Source organism: Jatropha curcas, chromosome 3 (genome assembly GCF_041381405.1).
Source record: "Jatropha curcas cultivar XTBG-Jc1 chromosome 3, XTBG_Jcur_1.0, whole genome shotgun sequence".
Classification (NCBI taxonomy): domain Eukaryota; kingdom Viridiplantae; phylum Streptophyta; class Magnoliopsida; order Malpighiales; family Euphorbiaceae; genus Jatropha; species Jatropha curcas.
Window position 1 is genome coordinate 31,031,947 of NC_143153.1, and position 19,396 is coordinate 31,051,342.

The 19,396-nt window shown below is 31.3% G+C and overlaps 3 protein-coding genes and 1 non-coding gene across 6 annotated transcripts; 1 reads left to right on the forward strand and 3 right to left on the reverse strand.

The window, feature by feature from the left end:
- Positions 1-4,810: 4,810 nt before the first annotated feature.
- Positions 4,811-8,835, reverse strand: LOC105639676 (phosphoglycerate mutase-like protein 4). The gene is made up of 7 exons (XM_012223803.2): positions 8,583-8,835; positions 8,387-8,465; positions 7,626-7,676; positions 7,437-7,547; positions 7,035-7,166; positions 5,350-5,425; positions 4,811-5,247 (listed from the first exon to the last, which is right to left on the reverse strand). Exons 1-7 carry the CDS (start codon positions 8,771-8,773, stop codon positions 5,024-5,026), a joined length of 864 nt encoding a protein of 287 aa, XP_012079193.1. The 5' UTR covers positions 8,774-8,835; the 3' UTR covers positions 4,811-5,023.
- A 1,461-nt stretch (positions 8,836-10,296) lies between these two features.
- LOC105639675 (phosphoglycerate mutase-like protein 4) lies at positions 10,297-13,049 on the reverse strand. 3 transcript variants are annotated; one of them, XM_020681587.3, is made up of 8 exons: positions 12,837-13,049; positions 12,649-12,727; positions 12,106-12,156; positions 11,912-12,022; positions 11,174-11,305; positions 10,897-10,972; positions 10,692-10,777; positions 10,297-10,597 (listed from the first exon to the last, which is right to left on the reverse strand). In XM_020681587.3, exons 1-8 carry the CDS (start codon positions 12,872-12,874, stop codon positions 10,538-10,540), a joined length of 633 nt encoding a protein of 210 aa, XP_020537246.1. In that variant the 5' UTR covers positions 12,875-13,049; the 3' UTR covers positions 10,297-10,537. The 3 variants fall into 3 exon arrangements, with proteins under 3 accessions (XP_020537246.1, XP_012079192.1, XP_012079191.1); XM_012223802.4 differs by having other exon boundaries at positions 10,297-10,777; positions 11,912-11,962; XM_012223801.4 differs by having other exon boundaries at positions 10,297-10,777; positions 12,837-13,047.
- A 2,986-nt stretch (positions 13,050-16,035) lies between these two features.
- LOC105639674 (patatin-like protein 2) lies at positions 16,036-18,145 on the forward strand. Its single transcript, XM_012223799.3, has 6 exons — positions 16,036-16,164; positions 16,250-16,434; positions 16,558-16,747; positions 16,859-17,017; positions 17,207-17,509; positions 17,642-18,145. Exons 1-6 carry the CDS (start codon positions 16,057-16,059, stop codon positions 17,864-17,866), a joined length of 1,170 nt encoding a protein of 389 aa, XP_012079189.1. The 5' UTR covers positions 16,036-16,056; the 3' UTR covers positions 17,867-18,145.
- A 1,113-nt stretch (positions 18,146-19,258) lies between these two features.
- Positions 19,259-19,330, reverse strand: TRNAW-CCA (transfer RNA tryptophan (anticodon CCA)). Its single transcript has one exon. It is a non-coding gene; the product is annotated as a tRNA-Trp (tRNA).
- Positions 19,331-19,396: the final 66 nt, after the last annotated feature.

A 19,396-nucleotide genomic window follows, 5' to 3' on the forward strand; every position in this document is an offset into this window, starting at 1 on the left:
AAATTAATTAATTTTGGTGCAGGAGAAGAGGAGGAAATATTTTTCCTTTATTTGGATAATGCAGATTTCGTTGACATAATTTTTGGCTTTAGCATAAGCAGGCAACGGACACAAAGTGTCTATAAATCTAAAAAGTCAAAACGCGGCGCCGTTTTATCTGTAATTAACTCTTCCGGCGCATTGCTAGTTAGTCGAGTAAATAGTATAACTGGTTTTTTCCGGTGTAATCTTTTCGAGCTCTATAGAGTAAAAATTTTTTACCTTTATAATGTTACATTAATCCAACTTGTATTTTCAACCACTTTTAACTAATATTTTATTAGTAACATAAATGGGTTGTTATTTAATATTTATATGAGTTTATTATTTTTATTTTTATTTTTCTTTCATGGAAATGAGATGGTTACTTTGCATTTTTGCAGTTCAAATTTTAAAGAGTTTGTTAATTGATAGCTTAAAAAAAAAATCATTGTATGATGTAGCAATAAACCCTATTACCATCAACTTCTTATATTTAATAAGACATAAATATAAGAGGTTGGAGCGGACCCAATTCACAAGAAATTGAGGGTAATTAATGAACAAATTGACAATTTTTTTTTTCTTTTCTGTTTATTTTGAATGGAGAATTCTATAGAGTGTTTTGAAAAATGAATTAAATACACTTAAATCACGGGTCAAACTAATGAATAATGATCAAATCATATGAAATTAGAGGCCAACTGAGACATTTTAAAGAATTTTTGCGCTACAATTGTCATGATCGCGTGAAATTTTTTTATTTTAGTTTGGCTGCGCATAGTTTAATAGTGAGTGTATATAAAGTCCAACAATAAATCAAAGTTCGAATTCCGTTCTTCAATACTCAAAAAAAAAAAAAAAAAAAAAAAAAGACAACTGTCTTCACATATGATTGATTGCACATATTATTTGTTGGGCGCTTGCTGTGGTTTATGCCTTCGCATGTACCTTACTAAACTCCATTTAATCTTTTAATAATCCATGATTGAGGATTATGGTTAAGACTTAAGCAACTGAGTTAAACAAGTTAATGTCCTATGAGAGAGCTTAAGTATTTTCAAAGTCAGGTTGGTTAATATGATCATTATAATTTTTTAACAAAAAGGAAGAAAATTATACATGATTTTGAAGGCACGTCATTGCAATTTTGAAAATTTTGTAAAATATATTATTAATATTTTTAGAATTTTCCCAATGGAATTGAATCCTGATTGATAGTGTTATAAAACAATTTAAAATAAATTTAATTTATTGACTATATATCAAATTCAACTCATTACCCTCAAAAACATTCTAAAAAATAGTAATAAATGATACAAGAATAAAATAAATAAATAAGAGGGAAAGAAAAGTCAACGAAAAAGTAGTTGTCAAATGAAAATGGGATATGCATTGGTACGTAATGATGCAGCAAATCTAAATGAAGGCCATGTGCCTCTTCCTCCAGTTGGTTAGGGTTGGCTTGGCTCTTCCTTGCCTTCTTATACAATGACCCTCTCTATTTTTATTACATCTGTGGGTCAACCTTGTATTAAATTTTATTTTTATTTTTAATTTAAATCAATAAATAATTAAGGTGATAGATTATAAGAGAATAAAAGAATAAAATGTATGTAAAATTAATATTTTAACCGGATTAAATTAAATTATAATCAATATAATTAATTCTAAATACAAAATTTGTATATTTTCGTCAAACTATTTTTTATTTTCTTCAATTCCTTGACTTGAGAAGAATAAATGTTTAATTAGCCGAAATTCTTGAATTCCAAATAGTAGGAAGGAAGGTTTGGTTGTGTTTTGTTGTCCATTTCACCACCCATTATTAATTAGGAAAGCAGGACCATTTCCAAACATTTGGTAACCAAAAATAATAATAATAAAGAACCTAGCTCATTCATTTAGGGTTTTGTTTGGCTAAAATTAATTAACCGAACCGAACTGATGAGTTTGATTCGATTTCAAAATAAATTTCAATGCGATTTTTGTTTAAGAAACACAGAAAAATTCAATATTTGATTTTTGCGGGTCGGTTCAGTTTGAAACCAAACTGTTGTCTGCAGACTCCAAAACTTAAGTCGGATATTATGGACATAATCTTTACAACTGAGAAATCAAATATACATATTATTTAATATTTATATTAAAACTGGACAAAGATAAAAGGACGGTGGCCCCTCCATGTGAGAATTGTATTTTATTTAATTTTTATATACATATTATATAATTGTAATTGATTTGTAAATCTTCATTTGAAATTAAAAATATATTAGTTCACTCTCCCTCTTGCTGCCTGCCCAACTGAAATGTTATGATCTTAAGTTCATAATTGAGCTCCCCACTATATGTTAAATTGCTTCCATCCTTTGCAGCTTTTATTATAAGTATTTGCACTTAGCTTTTGAATTTTTGATGATGATGCTTATTTCTGTAATGAATCCCCAAACGACACCCATTTTGTTTTTGCTGATTGTCTGGTCAGTGGAACAACTTAATTAAGTTTTAGTCACATATGTCAAGATATAATCTAGTTATAGATGCATATACGATATAATAAAAGGTTTCAAAAAAAAAAAAAAAATTTAAGTTTTAATCACACTTGAAAGATTTGTTTATACTTTACAGACAGTAACTGTGTTGTGGATAATGATAAGCCAAACCAACAGCCAGGTTGGTAAGTTGGTACTTGGTATAGTAGGAGGGTAACTCTCAAAATCTCAATCAACAAACTATTAATACAGGATGCAAAAGATGATATTAAAATGATATGATTATTTTAATAAAAATAATATATAATACGCATATAAAAATAATATATCATATTATAAAAAAAAATTGAAAAACATCTAATTTAAATATTTATATTTAAAATTAAAGTGTCAGTGCTATCAATTTTTATTCTGTAACCAACAATGAAAACTTAGCGTTCTGATAGGAAAAAAAAAAATTTAAATTGAACATTGTTATCATTTGAAATTGGTTTGAGTGGCATTTTCAGTTGAGAAATCACAAGTAAAATGACATTTAAACCTAGTGAGATTTTCAATATCCTTATAAAATATAAAATTGACCACCTAACAATGATCATTATCAAATAATCAAATAATTTTTTATATTTAAATTGAGTCAAAAGTCAAAAAGAAAGCAAGAAACAAGAAGAAAATGAAAAGAAAAACAGCAGAAGCTGAACATCACCGTTCACTCCAAAAAAAAAAAAAAAAAAAAAGTAAAGCTGTCGATGTCTTTTGATAACTACAATTGCATATAATAAAAGTGCCAAAGTCCCACCCTTGAATATAATGCGCATGCTTACCTTCCCTACTAGAGGTAAATCTGGGTGGTCCTTTTTCATCTTAAAAATAAATGGGCCCACTCTAACTCTATATCAAGTATTGTATGATCTTATAGATGTTTCAAAGTAGTTGTATTTGGTGATAAATTATATAATATAAATATAAATTAGCTACTGATTAATAGAAAAAAATTTTATAAAATACAGCTGATAAAATTTCTAATGTATGAAACTATGAGCGTTCTGTAGTTAGAAAACATTTCTCTGTATCCGTTTTCCCTTATAAAATTATGTTTTAAGTATCATTTCCGTTTTCATGCAGCATAGGATAAAACCGATGACTAACAAGAAAAAATGCCATAAAATATATGGCTGATGAAATCCACAGCTGTTTAAGTTGGATCTAAGTATTGTATGACCTTAAGGAGGAGGCTATTGAAGTAGTGGGGTTTGGTGCTAAATCTTAGCTAGTTAACTTGCCGTTTGGTTTAAGTTGCTCAAACTGTTGCATTTCAAGAAAACGGCTGACGAAAATTAAAGTAATGGGTTGCAATGTGATTGGGATGATAACTTAAGAGCTATTATTTTATTTATTTATTTATGATTCATGCATTGTACATGAATTTTATAAATTTTTAAATGGAAATTATCCATAAATCTATATTTGCAAATTCATTTGAAAATTCTGAATTTCAATTAATTTTATGAAATTTATTATATTTGAGATTTCTTGGAAAATTGATAGAATTCAACCTTTATTGCACAAATTAATGAAGCTAATGAATTAGCTGTACAACTTAGTATGGATAGGTTAGGTATTTAAAATGAAGTCCACGTTCATTTGGTCCAAACAGGAAAATTAATTTACAAATTTTTTATTTATTAATAATATTTTATGTTCATTAATACCAAATTCTGTTTCAAGAAAGCATACCAAGATTTAAAAAACATCAAGATTTCAATTGGGAATATGGGAATCTTTAATCTGGGTAGTCGTTTGGGCAGGTACAAGGTATTAGGATGATCTGCTTGAAGCTTCGATTGCGTCAACTTTATACACGAGCAATTCGAAAAACGAGACCATCTAAAAAAATCACGCCCTATTTAGAGTCATATCTTATGCTTGGAATATTATCATCTCATCCCTAACTGCCTCTGAGGATGAGGTGCAGCTGACCCGTCTCTGTCATTCAATTTGATTCCACGTGGTTTCACAACAGGCAAACTAGAGATTCTCATCAATCTGTTTGACATTGCGTCCTGTGTGAACTATTACCAAACAGAAATATATTATTGCAACTTACATATTTATAATTCTGAAAACAGGTATATAAATGTTTTGGTGGTAATAGAAACAAATCACTTATAACATCACAAAAAACAGTATGCTAAAAATGATCAATCACCCCTCGAGGCACTCTTATGGGTGTGGGGCTAGGACCCTCCAAGACCGAAATAAGGAATTTAGGGAAGAAAAGTGAAAAGAAATCACACAAATATCAAATCTAAACAGAGCACTTAAAATTGATTGACATTCATAATTTATCATAATGAAATAAGCAATTCATGCACATTTAACAAGGCCAGTTTCAATTGAAATAAGAGTGTGAAAGTCTTTAGAGGCCATATGGGTTGAAAGAGTAATGAGATAAATGAGAAATTTTTGTCACTGAGCATTGAACTAACTGGTCATTTCGCACCACAGAAGAACTAGCCAGAAGTTCTGTCACCACCAAAACCAGACTCCAGGAATTGTGTTTGGTTAAGATGACTAACATCACCCCAAGTTTTTGCAGTCCACTTGTTTCCATCAGGGATGATAAATATATTAATAGATGTGTTCAATACTTTTCCTGGAGGCTTCTTATTGGGGCAAGCCCGTCTGTACAATGCCCTAATGACACCACCATGAGTAACAACAACCACTCGCTCTCCTGTAATGAAAACAGACAACGATGTTGAATTTTTCCAGTAACTTGATGTGATAATATATGCTGGATAACATAATGGATGGGACACAGTCACTGACAGATTACCTTTATGCTTCTTAGCAATTTTTTGCAAACAAGATGTACAACGTTGATAGAGTTGATCAAGACTCTCTCCACCGCCCTGCACATGTAGTGAATTTGAGCAAATGATAATTGTATAATACTAAAATATTTTGCAAACACCAAAACCATGCATTTCTATTGGTCATTCTAGTTAGCTGTTTTTCTCCAGCACAACAGATGCCTCAAAGAACAGATTCAACTGAACAAAAAATGTTACAATAAGTAGATAATTGGATCAGAAAAATAAACAAAAGCAAAGATGACAATACAATAGAGAAGCGAGTATAACACTGTGGCAATGCCATATGAGAAAGTTTCATAACCAAGTTATGACTACTTGCATATTAAACAGCAGCAGAGCAAGGATATTAGCAAGACAATCTTTTTATGATATGCAATGATTATAGCCCAGATAAAACAAATGCAACAGAATGAACAGTGAAATGCACTTACCCTTTTGATAAATACATGAAATGAATGTCCACAGACTCATTTGGACTTCGTCCTTTTTTTATTTTTTTTAATTGCTTGATTAAAAGTTGGCATTAGAACACATGACTAGGAACCAGGGCATGTATTTGAGCTTCAAAATCCTTAACAGCTAAAATTAGAGAATGAGTAGGCTTTTGACAAAAGATAATACTAAAATGTACTCATGTAACTAGTGTCATACCAGAGGTTTATAGAACTTTCGTAGTTAAAAAGAAAAAGGAAAAAAAAAATATTAAAATGCTGTTAAAAAGACAACAATAAACTCCAAGGCTTCAGCAAATCATATAGAGCATATCTTGGGTTAATCAAGCAGCCAAAAAGATCTTGTAGAAAATAGAAATACAAACATTATAAGTACTATATATCTATGACTGTAATGCTTTTGGATCAATTATCCAACAGCAGCAGCCCTATTCAAGATATAATGTTCTAAGGTTCTAATCTTCTAATTTGGCAGTAAAAACAAGAATTTAGGCTTCCATCACGAGACAATGGAAGTTGAATCCAGGAAGACCAACCATAATGTTTTCCAATATAGAAATACTATAGGATAAAACAAAAGGTGAACTACTGTTAGCCCCTACTATAGTAAAATATACTAGGATCTGTTTTTCCAAAATTAATTTAATTGTCCTTCTATTTTAACTCGGTTCAACTATTAAATGATTATGTTAAATTTTTGGTTAAGAGGTCTTGACATGTCAATTTTACCGTTCAGTGTGAGTTACTATTTAGTCCCTATGTCGTGGCAAATTATATTGGTTAGAATCTCTATTGTCAAAAATTAATTTTAACAATCCTTATATTTTATCACCTTTTAATTATGTAGTCCTTCTACTAATTTGCTAAATTTTCAACTACAAGAATGAAAAAAAAAAAAAAAAAAGGAGGATGGAGGAGGAATAGGAAGAAGTACTAACCAAAAATAATTTCTGAACATTTAATTGCATTTATTGAATTCTTTTGACTTATTTTTAGTTGGCTAATGGAAAAACTAGATAAATTCTAATGAAAAGACTATATAATTTGACAGTTATAAAATATAAGGACCATTAAATTAATTTTTGAAAATAAAAGTCCTGGATAGTGCAATAAGTTATAACATAAGGACTAATTATTAATTTATCCTAAAACAAAAGTCATAATGCAGAGCCATAAAGTTTAATACAACTCACTGGTATATGTTGAGCAGTTTGGCGGGATAAAAAGGCCTGGTAAGCCTCTGGACTAACTTTGGCAGCTTCATGTAGTACAAGGCCTTGCAGATCCCCTAAGTGTCTTTCCCGTAGGTTTTCATCTTCAATAACCTGAAATTTTTAACCTGCATTTAAAATTGAGAACTCCCATGCAAAAGGTTCAATATTTTCAAAATTAAGGGCCAAATTTAACTAAAAAAATAATAAATATAGCCCAAGGACGAATAATATACAGCCAGACTTGAAACTGGATAGGGACACTTGGATTCCGTAAATGAATTCGATAAAAAGTTTTGATAAGCGCTGAATATCAATTTAGGAAAAAACACCATCTAGGCTAATTTAGAATGCTAATTTGGATACTACCATCTAGGCTGGTACCTCGAGACCACCACATCTGGCAGCAATAATCTCTGCTGTCTCAGAAGCTCGCTTCAAGTCAGAAGAATATATAGCAGAGATTTTGGGCTCTTTGGAAAGTCGATCAGCCACCTTAAAGAAGAAAAAGAAGATGATAGAGTTAGACCAAGAAATGGCATGTAATTGTGAGGTACAAGTCATAAAACATACCAAAGCTGCTTGCTGTCTCCCAACTTCATTCAATTCAACATCAAGATGTCCCTATGAAGATATAAATACAAGACAAATACAAGTAGAGATGTTAGTCAGCAACCAACGCAAACAATACAGCCACTTAAGAGGATAAACAAGGGGCGACATTCATGGCAAATTAAGAGAATAAAATAAGGAGAAATTCAGAAGTAAATTCTCAGGTAATTAGACTGTAAAGGGCTTCAAGTCCATTTTAAAATATATGGAATTGAATTATATGACAGCAACATAATCGTAATATAGGGAATGTAACTTATAGCTTTTACAAAGTTAACACATAATATATCATCTAAGATGTGAACACCAATTTTACAAGTTGGACTTATAACAAGAAACATTTGAATAACCTGCACTTTCTAACTCTACAAGCACAACTTCTTGCCACAAACATTTTAACTGAATCCGCATTGTCATTGGATAGTGTTAAATCAACATCTATTCAATTTTTTTTTTCATTCTCGAATAAATAGAATTATACGTAGCATAATGCATACATCTTTTCCAATTTTTTTAACATCAAATGAATAATGAAACCAAATGCATCAATTCGTTCAATAATAGGATCATTCCAAAATCATTAGTCGCTGTAACCTCTAACCTAGAGCTCCAAAACCTACACAGACATGCACTACCTATAATAGACATCTAAATTATCGTTTTTAAACTCGAGAAATTCAAATTTGAGCGGAAAAAAAAGGAGTCACAAACCAACGCAATACCTGAAGTCTTCCATCAACATTCCACAGCGTTTCGCCGTGCCGCACAACAATTATCTCAGAATAAGGCGGATGAACAACGCTACATCAAAACAACTCACCAATTTTCGATTCGATAGGGAAAAATCATAATTAAAGGAAAAAAAAAAAGGAGAAGATAAAATCGAGAACAAGAGATCATGCGAGAAGTGAATAGGACCTGGGATTGGAGTCGGCCATTTTGACGAGGTAGGTCGTGCGACAAGTCAAAGTTGAGAAATGTGTTGCTTTAAGCCCGAGAAATATGGAGTTAGTCACAGAGAATTTTAAGCGAACGGGTAACTGAATGCGAGCAAGAAAACACAGAAGAGTGGCGCGATCATTTTCCAGAGCGCCACGGAGTACGCTCATAGCGTCTATTTCTCATCGGGCACCTTACGCTACAATTGGATCATCAAAAAATATATGATAATGAGCTAATAGAAAAAGAAGTGTATTCGGCCTTTTAGCTTCTAGGCCCGTTTGGCATTTTACCGGTACTAAGGCTAATCACAAAAACAGTTACTTAAGATCCGTATGGATCACGCACCGGTTCATTTTGAACCAGAATCAAACCGTATTGTATATGAATTAAAATCAAATTGAAATTGAATCGCACTATAAATGAATCAAAATTATCGGTTCAAAATTTTAAACTGGAACCGATAGTTAACCGGCTGTTCTAGTCTGGTTCGAACCAAAAATTTTTTATTTTTATTTTGAAAATGATAATCACTTAACATATTTTATACACCTTTAAAAGTCTTAATAATATCTTACCATACGATATATTTTACTTAAGATTTTTTTTTTTTTGAAAATACACTTTATTTTAAAATTTAAAAATCTAAAAAATAAAATGGTAAAAAAAAGAGAAATATTTAATCTAAACTTATATTGTTTTTAACTCTTTTTTTTTCCTTTTAAATTATTTACTAACTTCATAATTACATTCTTTTAAAACATTTTTCAAAATTTTCTAATAATTTATTTAATTAATATCATTTAGACAAAATAAAGCAATAATTTATTTAATTTTTGTAAAATTAATTAATTTTATTCTTATATGAATATGAGCATTCTAAAATTTATTTAAAATAAAATTTATCAATATTTTCGAAAGAAAGATATAACATTAGAATCATTAAAAAAAAAAACATATATCGCTGAAAACCGTGATCGGAACCATCGATTCATCGAAACCGCACTAAAACAGGCCAGAACCGCACCGAAACTGGAGGTTCAAGGGCCGGTTCAAATTCAACATTTTAAAAATTTTGAACTTCACAGAACCAACGGTTCAATAGACCCCCATGCCTAGTTTGGGTAGACAATTGGAATCAACGATTAGAATAATATTTTATATGAAAAAAACTTATCTAAACTGGATCTATGACCTACCTATGGACTAAACTAATGAAATCTAAGGTTCTGACTATAAACTTGAAAAAAAAAAAAAAGTCTGAACACTTTTTGAAGAATCCTAAGATTCATTGGTTTGATCAATAAGTGGAGCTATAGACCCAATTTAAGCAATTTTTTTACATCTTATACATCTTTTGACTTTATACACTTTTAAATCCAGTAACAGCAATTCAAAATTATAAATAGATAAATGTTGCATGAGTGCAGCCCCTTGTACGACTGAATAATGATTTTCACATACTTTAAGTTAAACATATAATAAGATCAATCAGTAGAATTTTATAAATTAAAATATTTAATAAATGTATGATAAATAGAATTTTACAAGTTAAAAGATTTAATAACTCAGTCTAAAAATTAGAAATGCCAATGTATTTTCCTTTCTCTCTCTTTTTTTTTGGTAAAGTTTAGGTATCAAGGTCACTCCATTTTCAAAAAAAAAAGGTATCAGGGTTACTGAAACTGTTGCATTTCAAGGAAATGACATGACTAACGAAAATAAATATGTACAAATTGTATAAATCTAATTTCTATTACATCATCCCAAATAAATGATTCTTCACATTTTAATAAGGCCATAAAAGTACTGCAGTTTCAATTGACACAAAGGACAACCAATTGGAGGTCATACAGGATGAAAGAATAATAGAGAAATCCCTTATATAATAGCAATTTTTCCTCCCAATATTTTTCCAATTTCAGTTGTTGTTTTCACAACAAGAACAAACTAGCCAGAAATTCTGTCTCCACCAAAACCAGATTCCAGATATTCTGTTTGGTTAAGATGACTAACATCACCCCAAGTTTTTATGGTCCAATTTTTCTCATCAGGTATGAGGAAAATATGAATAGATGTGTTCAATACCTTTCTTGGAGCCTTGTTATTGGGGCGAGCATTTTCGTACAAAGTACTAATGACCCCCCCATGAGTAACCACAATCACTCGCTCTCCTGAAATGGAACAGACGACAAATGTAGAATTTTTCACCTGTAACTTAAATATGATAGTTTGAGGAAAAAAAATCTTCATGGAGAACTTAATGGAGGATATGCAGTCACAGACTGAATACCTATATGCTTCCTAGCAATTCTTTGCAAACAAGATGTACAACGTTGATAAAGTTGATCCAGACTCTCTCCACCACCCTGGACATGTAGCAAATTTGAGCAACTGATAATTCATAATTATTAAAATGCCATAGTTTTTGGACAGACAGACACCAAAAACTATGCATTTCTATTAGCCTAGTTTAGTAGTCTGCTACTTCTCTCCACCATAGCAGATGCCTTGCAGCATATATCCTTGCATGCATAATGCTGTGTGTAGAAAGTTTTAAATTAACTCACTGGGATATCTTGACTAGTTTTGTGGGATAAAAGAGCCCGGAAAGCCTCAGGATTAATTTTGGCAGCTTCACTAAATACAAGGCCTTGAAGATCTCCTAAGTGTCTCTCCCGTAAGTCTGTGTCTTTAATGACCTGAAATTTTAACCTGAACTTAAAAATTCCCATATAATATTTTCAAGATTATGGACAAAATTTGACTTTTACGACAAAAATTCAACCAATGAGCTAAGTTTCTGATGATACTGTTTATCTATCGTCGAAAAAAGAAGGCGAAAAGCTTTGATAAATAAAAAATATTCATTTTTTCGGCTTTTCACTCATTATGTAACTTGAAAAGTAGATATCTACAAGATTTTCACATAGATCAGTTAAGATGAGAAATAAATGCAGTATTTCAAAGGTAGGTTTAAAGAGGGAAAAGAAAGACATCCAAAGTAAAGGGGGAGAAGAACATACAAATAACCACAGATGTTGGTCAAAGATATTTAACTGAGTCCATTATCAAAACAATGGAACTGTGTTCTTTCTTGAGTGAAAGAATATTTTGAACTTTGCGTCTATTAAATGTGGTAAGCTATAAGTTATCAAATAGATAGGCTAAGGCAAAAAAAAAAAAAAAAAATAATAATAATAATAATTAATTCAAAATCATATGGTAAGTAAATAACATTATTTCATGATATAATTCTCACTTATCGTAGAAAATGCAATGTGAGATAATAGTATCCAGGTTGATACCTGTAGACCGCCGCATCTTGCAGCAATAGTCTCTGCTGTTTCAAGTGCTCGCTTCAAGTCAGAAGAATATATAGCTGAGATATTAGGCTCTCTGGAAAGTCGATTAGCCACCTTGAAAAAGAAAAAGAAAAAGAAAACGATAGACATATGGCAAGAAATAGGAGATAAGTTTGAGATAGAGTCATGAAGTATACCAAAGCTGCTTGCTGTCTCCCAGCCTCATTCAATTCAACATCAACATGTCCCTATGAAAATATAAATGACAGATAAATACGAGCAAATATGTTAACCAGCAACCAATGCAAAGAAAATAGAGCCATTTAGAGGATATACAAGGGCCATTGATGGCAACTAAGGGAGTAAAATAATGTGCATTACAAGAGTGGTATTACTGTATTGCCTCCATTTTGTTCTGAGTTTTGTTATCTTTACAATTTTAACTATTCATTCTTCTGTACAGGGCATTGGGTTAGATATATTCACTGCAATTGCACAACATCCATTCCATTTTCTTAGTTGTCAACATGGATTATAAAAAATTAAGTGTATAAACTAAATTAAGAATAGACTTACTCCATCATCATTTCTTCCCGTTTAACTAATTAACCTAGAACCTAAAAGAACAAACACAGTTGCACCAAAACACTACCTCTAAATCATCAATTTGAAACTCGAGCAATTTAATTCCAATTTTCCAAAATAAAAGTAAGAAAAAACATAAGAAAGAAAAGAAATACCTGAATTCTTCCATCAACATTCCACAGAGTTTCACCATGGCGTAATATAATAATCTCAGCATAATCTGAACCGAAAGACCTGCATCAACAGCACTCAACAATTTTAACAAATTTTCAATACAAACTTAAAAAAAAAAAAAAAAAAAAAAAAAAAAAAGAACACAGAATGTCGGAAAAGCGAATCGGACGTGGCATTGGACTCAGGCGTTGATGGTGACTCGGCCATTTTGACAAGTTGATTTGTGAGACGAATCAAGTTTGCATGTTTGTGGTGTTGGTCTCACAGAGAGATCTAATCGGATGTGAGGAAATAAAACAGGAAGGCGCGATTCTCTTAGCGGGCGGCAAGCATACGAATACGCACTTTCTATTGCCGTTTCCATGTTGGGAATTTTCTGCTACGATTGATTCACCAAATACTCCTATTTAAGGAAAATAATAAACTGCACCATGAATTATAGTCAAATCAACATATGAAAATTTCTATTTTGAAAAGTTAATTATAAGGTTTTTAATTTATAATTTTATTAGCACTTTAGTTTTTTCATCTAAAATAATTTCAACTAACAATCGACTCATAAATTATAGTCAAATTAACAATAAAATCTTAATTTATGATTGTTATTAATTTTTTGGTCCAATTTTTATAATTTCCGTCAATATTTAGATCATCTGATTAGATGGAAGGATTAAATATTAATAAAATTATAATTTAGGGATTTTATAGTTAATTTTTAAAAATAGAAATCTTTACATGTTAATTTGACTATAACTCAAGAATTAATTTATTATTTTTCTTAATATCTATATACACGCCCCTGCAGCAAAAAAATTTTTCAAAAATTCACCTCTAAATTTTTAAAATTTTTTAATTTTATCCCTTAAAATAATATATTTTTTATTTTATTCCTAACATTTGAAAAAAACAAAATTCTGTCCCCTAGGTATTTCTAACCGGAAAGAAAAATAAAATAGAAATGATTTTAGGACTCTATGCCAATATTAAAATAGATTCTTCCAAACGTGTGATACGAGCTTACTTGGATTTGGGCAACCAATGCTAATAGGTCAGCACTAATCAATTGGTTAGCTAACTTGTCATCTTTATATGCCATTTATGGATTCACTATTTAGTTGATGTGAGATTTTTAACATGTGTAACTTAGGTGAGATTATAAATCCAATCTAAACAAATCTAATCGAATCATAAACACTCTCGTTGCAATTAAAAAATTATTTTTAATGATTTTGATAGGCTCATACACTAGGAGTAGGTAAATTCTTCCCTTGTTGTCTAAATATATATCAGTGAAATTTCAGGACCTGGTAATGCCGCAGAATTTGCATCAAAAGCAGCATATAGGACATTTTGCCGTCAGATAAACGGTGAAAACAAAGAGAAAATGTTTGAAGTTATATTTTTTATTGGCCTTTTTGAATTTCACCCATCATATACAATGTTTTTATACTGAACTCAACTCTGATAGAGACACCAACCATCAACATTAATAAATCAGAAACACTGAATAGTTAAAGCAAATTAATGGAGTCATACCAAGAACAAAGAAGAGAACTAGAGAAGCAACCTGGCGATGACACTGATGACCATCATCAGGAAAAAATGGCAGAACTAATTGAGATCAGAGAAGAATTGTATAAAGCTAAAGATAAAGCCATGCAATCCTGGTTAGACTCCAAGCCTCTAATTGATGAGCTAGAGAAACTACAAGCAGATCTTGCAAGTGCTAAAAACCGAGTATCTATGTCGAAGATTATCATATCAGAGCTTGAATCGCAACTCAAAGCTACTGATATAGAAATCAGATCCAAAATGGAAGCAGAAGCTAAAGCTAAAAATATGATAAATGAGATAACAAAGGCTATAGAACAAAAATACGAAGAAGCAGAAGCATTGAAGCTGGATTGGGATGAAGAGCGGAAAACAAGGTCGAAGCTTAAAAAAGTTGTGCACGTGAGAAGACAGACCTTGCGAGCATTGCAGCTTACGTTGCGAGCTGTCAGGACAGAATCAGAAGCTTTTGGAGCATCGGAGGCAGAAGCAAAGGAGAATATCAATAGTTTATTAGAAACAGGTAATGGTAATGCTATTGTTCGAGTTGAGAACCAAGAATATTTTGCATTAACAAAAAGAGATAAAGAAGAAAAGGCACTTGCAAAGTGGCGGGTCTCGGTTTCTATGGAACGGAAACATGCAGCTGAAGAAAGCAGGAATTTTGCTCTATCAAGATTGAAGGAATTAGAAAGAACTAAGAGTAAAGAAGGAAAGATCATTGCAGAAGAACAAGGAGAAGAAGAACGTATTTCAGCTAATGAAGTGAATACTAGTGGAAATGCTTTTCCTAAGACTAGAGCTAAAGCAATTACCAAAGCTAAATGGAAAAAAGAAGGGAAAACGAAGGGAAAATCAGCAAGAAAAACTATGAAAAAGAAATTATCAATTTTTAGACGAATTCGAGGTTTTCTTGTTCGAAGTATTGGAAAATTGTTTCGATAACTTCAAATGATTTGTTAACTAGAAATAGGTTTTTCTTTTTTAACAAAAATAAGACTACATATTAACAAATAACAAGAGATTTGTCACTTATCAATTATATTGTTGAGAAAATAAAGATGTTTGTCATTTTCAGGTTCCATCTTTCTAGTAAATGCAGTGTAATTTTAAATTTAATGGCCAAGAAAACTCATTCTTATATAAAAATATTCTTACATAAGATTGGAATTCAACTTTGAACTACACATGCTAAGAATTTCTCCTCCCAGATTTAATTTAGAGAGAAGACATATTAAATTTAGTCAAAAAATTCATGAGTTAGTTTAGAAATAAATGCATTTTAGGTATAGGAAAAAGATTCATGTAATTGGATTATCCCTCTTTCCAATAAAGAAAATACTAGGAAAATCTCTGTGTATGAAGATATTGTATAATGAAAATGAACTACGACATGCATGAACTACTTACAACTTTCCTCAGCCATGTTTTGAATGTGTGAGAATAAAAGTCTAATAAAGAGAACAAACCAGAGTTCGTGGAGAAAAACAAAGCAAGAGAAAATAAAAGTCTAGCAAAAACAAAAAGCCAAAAACATATTCAATTCTCAGCATGTTCCACCAATACATTAAATTAATCAAAAATATATTTTTAATTGTAACAATTTTGACCATTCATTGATTTGATGTTTGAGATTGTTGGGTGTATGTGGGAGTAGACAAATTTTATCTAGGAAAATAAATTAATAGCTGCTACCCTAGCTTTTGAAAAGTAGAGTTGAATGGTAGAGCCCAATTAAGCTTTAAGGCCAAAAAATCTGTTCCATTTGCAATATAAATATACATATCAAATTAACAAATTTCAACCTTAAAGAATTAAGTAAGCTTTCAGAAAACGAAATGGGTACTAGTAAGGGAAATATGGTAACAATTTTAAGCATTGATGGAGGTGGTATTAGAGGCATAATTCCTGCTGTCCTTCTTGCCTTTCTTGAATCGAAGCTTCAAGTAAATTTATTCATTCATTTTTATGTTTTGCGTTTAATTTATAACTTCAATAATTCCATTATTAATGCATGGTTTGTTTTTTTAGGAACTGGATGGACCAGATGCAAGAATTGCAGATTATTTTGACATAATTGCAGGGACTAGCACTGGTGGGCTTATGACAACCATGCTCACAGCTCCAAATAAGGAAACAAAAAAACCTTTATATGAAGCAAAAGACATCAAGAACTTCTATTTAGAACATGGCCCTAAGATTTTCCCACAAAAAAGGTGAAAACAAATAATTAATATTCCACTGAAATTCTTCAAAATTTCTTGTTCTTTTTCCTTTATATATATATATATATATATATATATTATTAATGGTTAATTTCCATTTTACTTGCATAGCAGAAATAACTTCATGAACTCTGTAATAAACTTTGTGGGTGAGGTTCTTGGCCCAAAATATGACGGGAAATATCTACGATCATTGACAAACCAGTTGCTTGGAGACTTGACCCTAAAGGAGACCTTGACAGATGTGATTATACCTACTTTTGATATCAAGCTTCTTCAGCCAATCATCTTCTCAACCGATGATGTATGTATATCTCAATTAAGCTGTATAAAATTTTTCAAGCTATGTTCGATAAGTTGCTAGACTTCAGCAACATCTTATTTATTTTTCTGATGTATATATTTTTCTTAACAGGCAAAGGTTAATGCTTTGAAAAATGCTAGGCTAGCAGATATTTGTGTCAGCACTTCTGCTGCTCCAACGTACCTCCCAGCTCATTCCTTCACACTCAAGGATGATCAAACGACTCGCAGTTTTGATCTTATTGATGGTGGCGTTGCCGCCAATAATCCAGTAAGAGCGTGTAACTGTAAAATATTATCCTCTTCCACTTGCCTGTTGGTGCACTTTTGTACTTTTGCATGGCATCCTTAAACACACACACACACACACACACACATATGTGTGTGTGTGTGTGTGTGTGTGTAAGGATGCCATATATATATATGGCAAAAAACTGATGGGTTTGAGTTGAATCTGCAGACACAAGTCGCTATAAGCCACGTCCGGAGGGAGATTTTACAGGAAAACTCTAATTTTACTCATGCAAGTGTGACAGAGAGAAATGGTATGCTAGTGTTATCGCTTGGAACTGGCATGGCCAAGCTTGAACCAAAATATAGTGCAAGTAAGGCATCTAAATGGGGTTTGATTAGTTGGATCTTTGACAATGGCACAACACCAATAATTGATATTTTTATGGATGCTTGCTCCGACATGGTTGATTACCATGTCTCCACTCTTTTCCAATCCCTCCATTGCGATGGCTATTACCTGCGCATTCAGGTATATAATTTTGTTAATAAACCATTATCTCGTCGACTTAAAATTTTTGATTTGCGGTTAACTGGCTAGATTGATTATATTTATTATTGGGTAATTTATAATCTTTGGTTTTTGAACATTTGACTGGCGCAGGAAGATTCACTGACGGGTGATGCCTCATCTGTTGATATAGCAACTGCGGAGAATTTACAGAGCTTAGTGGAGATTGGAACGAAGCTACTGAAGAAGGCGGAGTCAAGGGTGAATTTGGAAACTGGTATATTTGAAAGTATGGGTGAACGAACCAATGAAGCAGCTCTTATTGACTTTGCCGACCGGCTATCAAAGGAACGAAAGCTCCGGCAAGACTCTACTTGAAAATTTGATATTTGTGGAAATCACACGGTTAAAACGTGACGGGGATAATTGCGTTTAGAATTAAATTTGGCTAAATCAAATCTATAAGTTTAATAACGAACTAAATCAATGAAATGAGATTTTTTTTTCTATATATTATTTTTACTTTATTTTTTTTTATCAATATATATTTAGAAATAATTATCATTTCAATACAAATTTATTTTTCATTAGTTAAATGCATGAATTGATCCGCCCATTCGATCAAGATAAACCAATCTCGTTAGGGTTATTCTCGTGTTTGGTGTGAGGTTGGCTTCTCACTCTCATAGTTATTGGTTATGGCGAATGTGCTTAAGCTAAGGCTTATATCATGTCACAAATATTATTATTGAAATATAATTTTTTTTTAAAGGAAAAGAAAAAAGACTTCATTCTAAAAGAAAACCTCCATCAAAATAAAGAGGGATGTCGTTCTAAATATGGAGACGAGCATGATAAACAGATGCTTTAGTTAATTTATGGACATACTGATTTACTTGTCTCCGAAACCACTTGACCTTAATATCAAGTTTAGAATCATAATGTATTTTTTATATTTTTATTGATTTCCATTCTGGTGGATATAACTCAAAAAATTGCTTAAAATAGTGTTTTAATGATTTCATAGAAGTTTCAATTCAATAAAGATCAAGTTGTTTCCAAAGATTTAATTTTAATTGTGAGTTTGATTTGTATTCATTTAAAATTTTATTAACTAAAAAGAAAAATGTATTTTCATTATTGACTTATGCATGCACGTGGATGTGTATTATATGTTTCTTATTCAACCAATAATAAAAAAAAAATACATTTTCATATCTTTCACGTTACTTTACTCTTAAAAATAAAAATATTTATACAGGAAAGTTATCATTTAGTAGGAAATACATAAAAAAAAGTAGAACTTCTAAAACCAACAACTTGTTTGGTGTCATTTTAACTTGGTTATAGAATAGTAATGGCTAAGATTTTGCTTTCACTATAGCAAGCTGATATAATTGATGGGGTCAAAAATTTTAATGAAGCCACCAATTAGTAATGATTAAATTAAAAAAAATCTTAAGAATTAGTATTTTTTTTTTCAAAAGAAGAATAATTAGTTGATAAGTGGATTTATCATTATCCACCTTATTGATTATTGTTCATATATTTAAAACTAGATGATAAGAAATGAATTTTTAATCTTGACATGAATAATTGGTCTGTAAATAAAATTCTTTTAATCTTAATGTTGGTTCTTACCTTTAACTAAATCAGAGAAGTAAATTTGGTGTGATATACAAAAATTGGGCTCACTATTTTTTTTTATTGTGCCAAAAAAATATTTGAAAAATTCCTTAAAAAAAATGATCCGCTTCAAACTGAGGGATTTGAACCCGACGTGAATCGAACACGCAACCTTCTGATCTGGAGTCAGACGCGCTACCATTGCGCCACGGATCCTGATGCAGTACTGGCTCAGAATAATCTTAGTTAAACTGCAACGTGCTAACCTGCTTCAGTTAAGCT